Consider the following 12,030-nt stretch of genomic DNA (forward strand, 5'->3'; position numbering starts at 1 on the left):
CAAACGAGGGCTTCTGTTGGGCCGTGGGACTGCTGTTGGCTTTTTTCTCCCTGATGCATGGGGTGTCAGTGACTGAGGAGAAAGGACACATCTTCCCCACCCCAGTCTGGGTCAGTTAGCCAGAAAACCCGTTTTCCTTCGGTGAAACCCCTTCCTCGAGGACAGGACGCGTGCAGGAGCGAGGGAAACCTGCTCAGAATCCCCTCCCTTCCCCCTGGGGTCTCCCCTGCCTATTTTCCACCGCCGACACGGGGACCTCGCAGCGGCCACGTCACAAATCCCCGCAGCGCCAGCAGCACCCCCACACCCCAACCCGCTCCAGCCGGGGCCATCCTGGTGCCGACGCAGCTGCAGAGAGCAGGACGAGGAGGGTTTTGGGGGGCCGGTCTTGTTGGGCGTTACCAATACGGGGCGGCGGTGAGGAGGATCTGCAGGGCCATGGAGAAGCAGGGCAGCTGCGCCACGCTGTAGGCCACGGAGCGCGTGGGCGCCCTGAGCCGCAGGAGGTAAGCCAGGGTGTGCACCACGCGCCCCGCGCAGAAGACGAAGAAGTGGAGCCTGGCCACCGCGGGGCTGGGCTCCAGCAGGGAGTAGATGGCTCCGAGGAAGAGGAAGGGGAAGATGTTCTCCATGTCGTTGCGGTGCGCCCTGGAAAGGGAGAGAAGGTTGCTCGTTCCCAGCGGGGTTCCCCGCTGTCTCCCAGCCCACCGAAGGGGTGGATGCAGCCCCCAAAAGGCTCCGATCCGCCGCCCTACGCATGCACGCAGCGGGATTTTGCACCTGGCATCCCTCCGGAGGGGATGCTGTGCTCCCAAAACCGGCGGCGAGCTGCCCTCCGTGCCTGGGACGCCTTTGGCGCGGTGGCTGACAGCTCCAGGGCTGGAGTTATAAACAAACAAAGCCAAACAAAGCCAAACAAAGCCCCTGCGCGGAGCTGCGAAACGCTGCGAGCTGGCGAGGGGCCAGCGCGGCACGGCCCCAAATGCGGCCGAGTTGCTCAACAAGCGGGTGGTTTGCAGGCAGATGTGTCCCTGGGATGGGAGGACTCGTGGCGTGTTCGCCCCTCGCCCCCTGCCCGTGGAACCGAGGTGTGTTGGGGCTGTGGTGACAGCCGTGGACCAAAGGGTGACCCATGGATGGCCACGGGGCCAAACCCTGCCCGCTCCCTAACTCCTGTGCCCCAGCATGTTCAAATGTCCACAAAGCCTAGAGAAAATCTGCGATAATTTCTTCTCTGAAGCAAAAGCCAAGATGTTTCTGCTACTCTGTGCAAGCTGAGAAGTGGCCGTGAGGTTTTAGGCTGCTCAGACCCAGCTCATTAGTGCAGACATGGCTGCGATGAGCCTGGCTGGAGGCTGGCTTTGCAAACAGAAGAGGGGCTGTGTTATAAAGCCCCTCTCCTGCCCCTGGAGGAAGCAGGGGAGATGTCCTGGTGTCTGCCCTGGCTGCTGCACCCCAAAAACACCAAGCTCCTCAGGACAAAGTCTGCCAAAACCTGAGTTGCTTCCAGCCCTGGCTTTGCTGCTGTGTGTGGGTGATGCTCAGGAGAGCTTCATCCAGGGCTTCCAGCACCCCGTGAGCCCCACAGGCTGCAGCAGCACGAGGGCTCTGCCCACTACATCCACCTCCAGGAGGGGCAGAGCCCGGCCTCAGGGCCCTGTCCCCCAGCAAGGAGGGATGGACGTGGCAAGGAGCCCGCTGGACAGCCCATTGCAGCAGCTCTCTGCGTGGTTTTGGGGCAGGAGGGAGGAACTGGCCTGGAGGAGGCACTGAAATGAGTCCCTCAGCCCCACCGTGCTGCTGTGGGTGCTGTGCACGGGTTTCAGCTCGTGGCTGCTCGTCCCTGCCACATCCAAACCAGTCCCCAGCAACCCAGCCCGGCAGAGCTGTGGTGGGGCTGGAAGGACCAGTGAAAAACAGGGAGGAGAAAAGTGTTTTGTTTTGTTTTGTTTTGTTTTGATTAAAAAAAAAAGCTAATTGTCCTTCCAGGGCTGAGGCAGAGCCAGGGGCCTCCAGGCAAGGCGAGGGGGAAACCTCACTTGCTCCACGCAGCCTCCACAGCCTCCAGCACAGCACCAGGGCCGAGCACCCTGCTGCACCCTAATGGGGACAGAGGCCTCGGGTTTAATTTGGCTCCCCCAGGGCTGCAAAAGGATTTGTAAGGTCAGACCTGGCTTGTGCTCACCGCACAGTTCAAGCCCCAGACTTCCCCAGGCTGCTCCTCCAGCTCCGGTTATTAATTTTTTATGGCAGCCTGTTTTTCTTCTGACTAACCAACAAAAGGGTTATGATTAACATTGCTTCTATTATTTTCTTTCCCCTAGCAAGCGAACAGCTCACTGCCTCCTCCTCCTAACCCCTGGCAGCCCGGGGACTGGGTGATACGGGAGGTTTTGCAAAGCCCACCCAGCGCTGGGAGCAGCCACGCTGAAATTGGGGTCGTGTCAGCTGTGGGCATGGGACAAGCCCCCAAGGGCCAGCAGGGCTCTGAGCACCGGGGTTTTGTGGTGTCTGCTGGCCCCAAACCCGCGTCCTTCCACTTCTCCTCGCTCTAGCACACACCAGGCTCCCGTTAAACATTAGGCTGCCCTGGTGTACAGGGGCCTGCCTCGGACCTGCAGGCATTCCACCCATCTGGGTAATTACTTAATTAATGACCCTTTTAGCTTTCCACGGCGGTCCCGGTACTCGCCTGCGGCAGCGCTCCACGTCGGGGTCCTGGCGGTAGTACTGCAGCCCCCCGTTGCGCAGCGCGTCCTCGGGGTTGGCGAAGGCCTGCAAGAGAAAAATCCCCCAAGGGGGGGCTGTCAGGGGACACGTCTCCAACGTGGGAGCTTCATTTAGGGGTTTTGTGTGGATTTCCGTGCAAATCTTCAATGGGGAGGTTAAAAGAAATCGTTAAATCCGCTCAGCCGGATGGGAGGAGCACAGTCAGTGCTCGCTCAGGGCCTCTTGTGCTGCACCTCGGGGCGTGCTGGAGATCATTTGGGTGCTCTTGGTGGTGCAGATCCCTGCCAGGCCCCCATCGTCAGCTCACAACAGGACCCCCAGCCCACCCTGGGCAGCAGGCAGGGCTGAAGAAGGGTCAACATCTTGCCTGGACACCAAGGAGATGTGGTTGATCCGCCACATTTATTGCAGGAGGTCCCAGCTGGAGCTGGGAGTTTCCACCCCAATGTCCCCATCCCTTTTCGGAGAGCTTACAACGCTTCCTGGAACTCCACAGGTGGGTTTTTTGCCCCTGGCCCTCGAGACCAAGGAGCTCTCTGAGCCCGTTTCTCACCACCCTTCACGAACACAAGGGCAAATGCACCTCCACGTGCACCACCCTGGGGGTTAAGCCCCGCTCAGTCCCCTGAAAACCCCACTGCCCCCCGAGCAGATCAGAAATTTGGGCTCCAAGCTCCCGGGGGTCCCGTGCTGGCCTGGCCCCAGCCCACTTCTCTCCGTGAAACCCTTTTGGAAGAGCCTTTGCCAACCCCCGAATGAGATCACTCCTGGCACGGCGCTTGCAGACGGTGAAGGAAGCATCCAAAAGATAACAGGGAATGACAGATCGGTTTGCCCTACCGAGACAGAAAATTCCCTGGCTGGCTTTTGGGCACCGATGCTCTGGGACTGAAACAGGCCCCAGGGGAGTTGGATTCGTCATCAATGGGCTCACAAATTGAAATGATTAATGCAAGCTCCCCACCTATGCTCAGAAGCTGCTCGGCAGGGACCTGTTTACACGCGACAGCTTCGCTCTGCAGCCTGCAAGGGACCCTGGCACTTCCTTCAGTCGTGTTACAAGCCCAGGCTGTGCCAGGGCTGCAGCATCTCTCACAAACTCAGGGAGAAGCCAAATTGTTAGCTGTGATGTTGCTGCAGCACAGGACTGTCCATCTTTGCATTTTGCCTGAGAGCAGAAATTTCTCCCTCGCACTCCCCTGATGCCGCAGGAAATGTCTCGAATGGTTTTCAAGTTATTTTTACAGACAGCGGAGTTTTGCCACCAGCTCCCACTGGGCTGCAGGCAGTCAAGCTCCTGCTCCTTTTCTCTCTGTGTCCAAGACCCATTTCCTCCCACTATTGTTTTTGTTCACCACGACTTTTCGCTCTCCTGGAGCGCCCACGAAGCGATTCGGCCTCTGAAAGCACACGAGAGCTTTCTGCTCCATCACAATGGTTTCTTCTGGCATTTCAACGATCTGTGCTCAAACCTTTCTTTTTTTTTTTTTCTCCTGTTCTTCCAGACACAGCAAATTAACTGTAAACAGAGCCTCCTTCCAGAAGCAGCTCACCTGCATGGCATTTTAAATCTGAAATTGCTATTTAGATTAGGATTCAGGAACGATAAACATCAAGCTACAGATGGTAGAAACAAACAAAAAGAGCCAAAGAGAAGCGAGATATTTATCTGCCGCAGCTATAAAACATGTTTTGCTTTCAACTCAAGTCAAAGGAAACTCGCCTTGCTTCTGCAAAACTTTGCGGCGGCCTTTCCAGGATTAAAAGAAGAAAGGGCTCGCAGAAAACCCAAACAGAAACCCAGGCGAAAAAGCAGAAATGGGTGAGGAAGGGAAAGGAAAACGGAGCGTACCTTATTTCTGAGTCTCACTTGCCCCGTAATGATGGCGACGACGTACATTTTCACAATCAGGACCGTGCTGTAGAACGCAAACGACAGGAACACTTTGTTCTCCATCATCTTGGGGGGAGGCTCAGAGCCACCCGGGGCCGTCTGCAGCGCTTCCAGCCCCCGGAGCTCCTGCCTGGGCTGCGAGGGCTCTGCAGGGGCAGGGACAGCGGCGTGTCAGCGGGGCTGCAGGCAGGAGCAGGGGTGTTTCAGCACGGTTGCTCTCTCGGTGCAAGCCCACAGCCTCTCGGAGCTGGGCAGAAGCAAACAACGAGTGAAAACCAAGGGTGGGCAGCAGAGCGAGCCGCTCGCCCTGCTCCGTGCTTCTCGTACCCCCCCCCCCCGGGATGTCCCAAGCTGGGACACGGCTCCCTCAGCTGCTTGGGGGGTGCAGCAAGTACCACCCAGCCCTAAAACCCCCCGCCACGGCCCCCCAGACCCAGCTCTGCTCCCGGTTGTGTCTGGAGCTGCCAAGAGCATCCCTCACCCATCAGTGATGGGTGGGAGGGAGGAGGAGGTGGGGAGAAGGAGGGCACCTACCTCGGCTGCACCCAGCCCGTGCTGCTGTGCTCCCTCTGTCCTGGATCCCGCAGCCACCCCTCCAATCCCACAGCCACCCCCACCGTGGCAGTGCTCCCAGTGCTCCCAGTCCCGCCCAGCATGGGCTGAGCAGAGGCAGGCAGCTCTCCCCTCCGCTGCCACCTGCCAAGGGACAGGGGACAGCAGAGCCCTCCCTTGTCCCAAAAGGGCACTGGGGTGCTCCCGAAGCCCCCAAGCACCAACAAAACCCCAAAGCCCCGAGCAGCAGAAGGAAAACTCACCGAGTCTCCCGTCCCGGGGACAGCGAGGCTTGGGATTTCTCCAGCAAGGTGAAGCAGGGGAGCCAGGTACGACGTGATTCCAGGTCTGGAAAAGCGGCACCTAAATTTGGAGCTGCCTTTCCTCAGCCAGCTAAAAAAAAAAAAAAAAAAAGAAAAAAAAGAGCAGGATTTAAGCCTTCACGGAGGGGTCGCAGCTCCGCTGTGAGCCTTTAACTCCTCCTTCCCCAGCCCGCTGCGAGGGGCACAGAGGGGCTCCCCCAGCCTGGATCTGGGGCTGGGTTTCTTTAAAGCACACCAAGACGTGTGTCAGGCACATGGAAACTCCCAGAGATCGAGCGGAAAATGAGTGCCTTGAGGATGTCAGCGGTTTTTTCATTAGCTGTTGTTTTAGACTAGAAAAAGTTGTTTCCAGCCACAGAAAAAAAAAGCCCAGAAAACCAATGAGCAGGGTAGGATGGGCGGTATCTGTCGAAAGAATCTCCCGAAGCACTGCTGCTTCTGGGTCTGCTCCTGCTCTTTTGTGCTTTTTAACCTTTTAACTACCCACTGAGCAAGCTTTGCTCCAGGAGGAGCCAGGACCAAGCTCAGGTGCCAACCACAGCCCCTCCCTGCTCCACGAGGACAGATTTAACCCCAGCAGCTCGCAGCCCCCTCTCTAGGGGGGCTCGGGGCAGGACGGAGAGCAGGAGCCCCCCTCTCCTGGCGCAGAGCTCTGCCACCTCTTTGCATCCACCTCTGGATCTCCCTCGCCGTGATGATCTCCTCTGCGGTGATGCCGTGGACCCCAAGGTGCTGTGCCAGCCCCCTGCTGTGCACCGGCTCAGCCCCACGATGTTGTGAGCAGGAAAATGAGCGCTTTGATGGGCGAGGGATGCTCTTGGCAAGAAGGACCTCGGTGCCCAAGGGCTGGGTGATGCGAGGCACAGACCAGCCCTGCCACAGGAGCAAAGGTTCCTCTGGGAGCCTGGAGCCAGGGCAGGCTGCCGGGTCCCTCTCCGACCCCTCACACCCTGCTCTGGGTTTGCCAGCCGAGCCCACAGGCATCCCGCAGTGCCTTCGTCTTGTGCCCCTCCCGAGGCAGCAGCACACCCCGCTGAGCAGCAGGATGGCACGAGCTCGGTACCACCTGCAGGCAAGCCAGGACTTCTCCTGGCAGCTGGAGACGGATGGACGGACGGACAGACTTTCTCTGCGGTGTTATTCAAGCACTGGCAGGATGTCCTGGCTAATTACATCAATATAAATTACATGAAGTGATCAGGAAACGCAGTTTTAGGTGCAAGCCCCTGGAGCAGACCCAGACACACACGCTGGATGTGTGGGGTGGGATCCAGGGTGTTTAAACCTGCAGCAGGCACAGAAAGGGCCACCTTCTGTGGGTTTCTGCATTTCAGCTCCCTTCCCACAGGGCTGAAGCCCGGTGCTTGCATGGGGACAAGGGGCAGAAGCTACCTTTGAAGGCAGAGGGGATGCCCCTGGGATCCCAGCCTCACCTTTTGGGGTCCTCACACTGCAGGACACGGCCTCTGCAGGGTGGCACCTTCCTGGCACCGGGCAATGCCGGCTGCCAGGAGCAAGTTCAGCCCCCCCACAGGGTCAGGAGGAAGCAGGCTGTTACTGTCAGCGTGCTGATCCTCCTACACGGATCGCATCCTGCTGGGACAGAGCCACTGCTTGAACATAAACCGTGTCCTAAGGGCAGTATGGCTTCACAACACAAGCCCTGCCCTAAAGCCTTTAGGGCACAAGGTCTCAGCTCAGGAAAAAAAACACCCCAAACCAACCCTGCTAGCAAAAAACACAGCGTTCTTTGGAGAAACGATTAATAAGAATCAGGGCCAGGCTTTGAAAGGGTTGAAGGCTTAGTCGCTGGGTGAGAGTGACCCCAGGAGCTGTGGGGAAAGGAAGAGGGTTTTGCTGCAAGGCCCCAGGGTGCTCCTGCCTGCTGCTGGCCAGGGTGCAGAGCCCTTCCCCGAGCACAGCTGGGATTTTCAGCCACATTCCCAACTTGATCCGAGGCTGCTGCCAGCGCAGGTGCCTCCTGCCCCACTTCTCCCAGCACCAAGCCCGGGAGCAGGCAGACGGGTGCCAGCCCTGGGGAACCCAGTGATCCACGGCAGGCAGCGCTGCTCCAGCTCAAACACAGCCACGTTTTCAAGTAAAGGCATGAGTCGTTTCGGCTATTTATCAACCAGAAAAGCGCTCCACCTGCGCTCCCTGCTCAGCCTGCATGAAGCCAGGGTGACGCAGTTGGGCCCTGCCCCAGCTGGCAGTGAAATGCCCTTGCCCCACGCGCAGCTCCCTGTCCCCTGGGGTCTGCGCTGCTCTTTGGGGTGTGCGGGACAGGAGGAGACACCACAAAGTAACTCAGCAGTGAAACCAGCAGCGTGAGCATCTCCCGAAGCTGCTTCAGCCTTCCTGCAAACTCTCGGAGATTTTGTCTGTTGCTTTGTAAAGCACTCTTCCCCGCAGCTGTACTGGCAGGAGCTGCCTCAGAGGCCTCAGGCACAAGGAATGTGCGATGGGACTCTCCCAAATTGTGCTTCGTGCTGGGGAAGACCAGATGCTGGCAGCAGCAGAGGGGCCTGGGGAAGGGGTGCAGTGGCTCGGGGTCCCTAGCACAGCAGAGGAGCGGAGGCAGCTCCTGTTCCTCCTCACCAAGGCCAAGTGCACGAGGCAGTGGCACGTCCTCCCCGCTTCTCCCTCAGGGCTCCATCTGCTCCCAAACCCCACGGGGCTGCTGCCCTGCTCCCAGCCCCGCTGTAGCCCCGAGGAGGTGAGGCCATCAGGCTGCGAGCATGTGGGAGGCAGATTATTTTTTCTTGGTCTGAGCTTCCCATGGATTCACGCCTGAGCTTTCTCTTAGAGGAAAGAATTCCTTGGCTGGGCTGCAGCGCACACAAGGATGCGGCCCAGCTGGGAGGGAAGCTCCTCTCCTCTCCCCTGCTTTTTTTTTTTTTCTCCCTTTTACCCAGCTGGCCCAAAGGCTGGCTCCTTGCAGAGCTGCACCTGCCACTGCTGCCATGGGGTGAGGGTGGGCGACGGGGGACGGGGCACATGAAGCCAGCTTCTCTTGCTTCACACTGCATCAACTCACGATGTGTTTCTTTTCCCCAGAACCAGATCCTACCAGCTGTAAACAGCATGAAAAAAAAAAAAAAACAAAAACCAAAAAACAAAAAACCACTTAAGTTATTGGCCAAAACGAGGGGGTTTCCCAGCCAGGCTGGGGAGAGAAGAGAAATAAATCCCGCTGCCAAAAATTCCAAAATCAGGAAGCGTTTCTGAGACTTGAAGCAAGCATTTGCAAACGTACAAAACAATTACAGATGCCCTGCTGGGATGCTCTTGAGCAAGAGTGAAGGTAGGTGATGCTGCACGGTCCTGCCCTCACACGCCGTGTTTCGGGGCACGTTTTACAGCTGTGAGAGCTCTGCCTAACACGGCCGGGACAGAGCGCAGATGTGGGGCCACTTTTCAGCCTTCCAGAGGAGCTTGAAGAAGAAAACAACCCAAGGAGGCTTTTTCTCCAGGGGCTGAGCACACTGTGACCTGCTGGGCTGCCCCACAGGGCTCTGATCGCCCTCAGGAACACAGTGGGGTGCCCACCTCAATGGCAGGGACCTATTTGGGGCAGGTGGGAACCTCTCAGCTCCTCACTGACCCTGCCTTGAGACCTGGGATGAACAGCAGAACTCACCCATTTTGAAGCTTTCTGTTGGAAACGGGTCTTAAAAAGGCGTTTTCAGGCTGCTGCAGCGACACAAAGGTAGCACAAGGGGAAGGGAAGGGGCAGCATGTCCTCACTTCTCCCAAAACCAGCGGATCAGTGACACCATCCTGGCGAGAGCAGCTCCACGGAGAGCCTCCCTTCACAGCCTGCCACAGAGCTTCACCCACCGCAAACCTTTCCAAAACACGGCACTTCTTTTCAAAACCCCTGAGTCCTCTCCGTCCCCTCCGTCGCCCCTAGACTAAACAGGGCTAATTCCTCCCTCCCGTCTTCATAGGTCATGTTTTCTAAACCCCTTTATCACACACGCCGATCTCCTGGAGGCTCGCACTGCTCGGGGCGAGGCACTTGTCCTCCTTCCCCAGCAGGCCTCCGCGAACCGCCCCGAGCTCCTCACCTCACCTCAGCCATGCTTTCCGAGCTTAGTCACCGAGAATGATGTGGCAGCCACTGTGAAGAGCTTAAATCAACCAAAAAACTGCACTTCCTCTCCCTGCCCTCCTCTCCTCCCCCCACCCAGGAGCTCGGTTACCTCGCCTGAGGTGAAACCAGGCTGCTTTGGTGGCTCCTTAGCGGGTTTTCTAAACCCACAACAAGGAAGAAGGGGTTGTAGGACCAGCTAACCTCCCAGAGGGAATGTCCAAGTGACATCATGGGACGCATCATAAACGGAGATAAACCGTCCTACAGCTTCAATGAGCGACCCACCAGCAGGCCTCCAGCAACCTGACGGGCCCGGTGCCTCGATGGCTCTCCTGACTCGCCGGCCGTATTCCCGTGTCCATGACGTGCGCTTCAGAAATCTGCTCCACGCTGTGTTTATGCAACCACGACTGCTTTACACAGCCCTCCACGAGGAGAGAGGTTCTCATGTACAAATATTTACACCGCTGCAGAAGGCATCTGCCTAGCACGGCACGTTTCTGTGGACAGTGCCACCGGCTTGGCCAAAACCGAACAAGCTCACCCATTAACAAGGGGGAAGCTGGACCAGGTGGGAAGAGATGGGGGCTGCAGGATGCCGAGGCCACGTTATCAGGGCTGGAGCTGCCCCAAAAGGGGACTTGGGTGATTAAAAGGGTTTTGTGGGACGCTTGCTGGTGGAAGGGAGCAGGGAGCTGCCCAGCCATGCCTCAGGTCCACCACCATTTCCATCACCTACCGGGGGTAAAAAAAGCAATGGACTGGGGCTCGCTGGCCCCGTACACGCCCTGCTGACCTTCAAAGGTTGGGGATTAATTTAAGCTCTGAATCATGAGGTTTAATTCTCTTTCCCAAGTTGTTGTTGTCATAGCTGACGGTAATGCTTGATAATTACACGTCTCAGGTCACTTTCCCAAACTGCTAAAATTAAATTGCCCGGCTGACAATGGACAGTGAACTCGCTACAGACAATGAGTTCCGTAATAAAACACAGTTTAAGTTAAGATGATGATAATAATCTTTTTATAGGATCTGCCTCCCCTCTTGTTCGTGTCACAGAGGCACGCCGGGGGTTAGGAAGAACGGCAGTTCTTGCTCAGCTTTGTCTAGCGTACTCCTCCTTTGATACATATCTGTGAAACCACCTCTTACTCAGCTTTATCACAGTCCCGTTCACTTTCATCTCTCTTCAAAGGAGATTCCTCCGTGCTTTTGATTATCCCAGTCATACTTTCTTATTTCCCTCCAACGCTGAAGCAAGCAGATGACCAGCACATGACTCCCAGCTCTCTACGCTCCGACCGTCCTCCGGCCTCCTAAGAGCTCGTTTGTCTTTTAAATGCCACCAGTCCTCACTGAGGGGGGCTAGGATGACTCCGCACCAAGTTGTTTAGTTCTCTGGAGGGGCTACTTCCAAACTGAAGGAATTCCAGCTATGTTCTGGCAGGAGACAAGCCCGGGACACTCACCCCGCAGCCATCCGGCAGCAGATCTGCCTTCTCATCTCTGTTTTTCCAGGGTGTTTCTGTATCCCCCAGCACAATCTCCTCTGCTGCTAGCACAGCCCAAACACTGTTCTTTGTCGAGCGTGTCCGTGCTGTTTTCATCTCGCTCCAGCTCACTGCCAGCCACAGGGTTCCCAGCTCTCACACACATTTTAACAATAGCTGGAAACCGAAGCCCTGCGTGCCATCGGCTATTCATAGCAGAGTCCGTTCTCCTCCCTGTTAGACCACATTTCTCCTGGAAAGAGAACCGAACCTTTTCAGATCCCTCCCTGATGCTGGCAAACAGCCTCCTCGTGCCTTGTGAGCAGCCAGCAAGCACCAGCCCAGCTCGGAAACCTCCAAGGGCAGCCAGGCTCTGCCTGTCAGAACAAATTGGGGAACAATTACAGCAGCACATGGCTACCTCCTGGTGGATCTACGTGTCCCTCAAAGCCAGGTTAAAACGAGGCTGAGGTCTTTACCCAAGCATGAACCAGAGGAGCAGGAAAAAGAGAGGAATAGAGTTGGAATAGCTGCTTGGCAGGACTAAATTTGGTGGCCTGTATTTACTGCTCTTCCACAGGAGATGGGCGAAGGAGCAGGGTGTTTAGCTTTGCAAACCCCGAGGCAAATGCAGCCTGTGATTCAAGTCCAGCCCAAAGCCTCCTGAACACTTTCAAACCCTCTTTCACCTAAGGGTCCCGGAGCGCTGGACGATGATTCCTGGTTAATAGCTCCACCACCTTATGTACATTGGATGAGATACAAGCCACTCGCCACATCAGAGAGCCCATGACCGGAGGGCACTGGTTACTTACGCCCTATAATCCTCTTCCCGTAGCGATCCTCCCCCGCCACGTTGAGTGCAGTGTTTTCTTACTTAGTCAGGTTCAGGTTTCATCCTTTCACACAGTTTTCATCCCCAAGTTATTATTTTTTGCAATAGAA

At 56.9% G+C, this 12,030-nt stretch overlaps 1 protein-coding gene across 1 annotated transcript; it reads right to left on the minus strand.

The window, feature by feature from the left end:
* Nucleotides 1–377: 377 nt before the first annotated feature.
* Nucleotides 378–4,822, minus strand: PTGES (prostaglandin E synthase). Its single transcript, XM_032200400.1, has 3 exons — nt 4,583–4,822; nt 2,693–2,775; nt 378–648 (listed from the first exon to the last, which is right to left on the minus strand). Exons 1-3 carry the CDS (start codon nt 4,688–4,690, stop codon nt 399–401), a joined length of 441 nt encoding a protein of 146 aa, XP_032056291.1. The 5' UTR covers nt 4,691–4,822; the 3' UTR covers nt 378–398.
* Nucleotides 4,823–12,030: the final 7,208 nt, after the last annotated feature.

Source organism: Aythya fuligula, chromosome 19, assembly GCF_009819795.1.
Source record: "Aythya fuligula isolate bAytFul2 chromosome 19, bAytFul2.pri, whole genome shotgun sequence".
NCBI lineage: Eukaryota > Metazoa > Chordata > Aves > Anseriformes > Anatidae > Aythya > Aythya fuligula.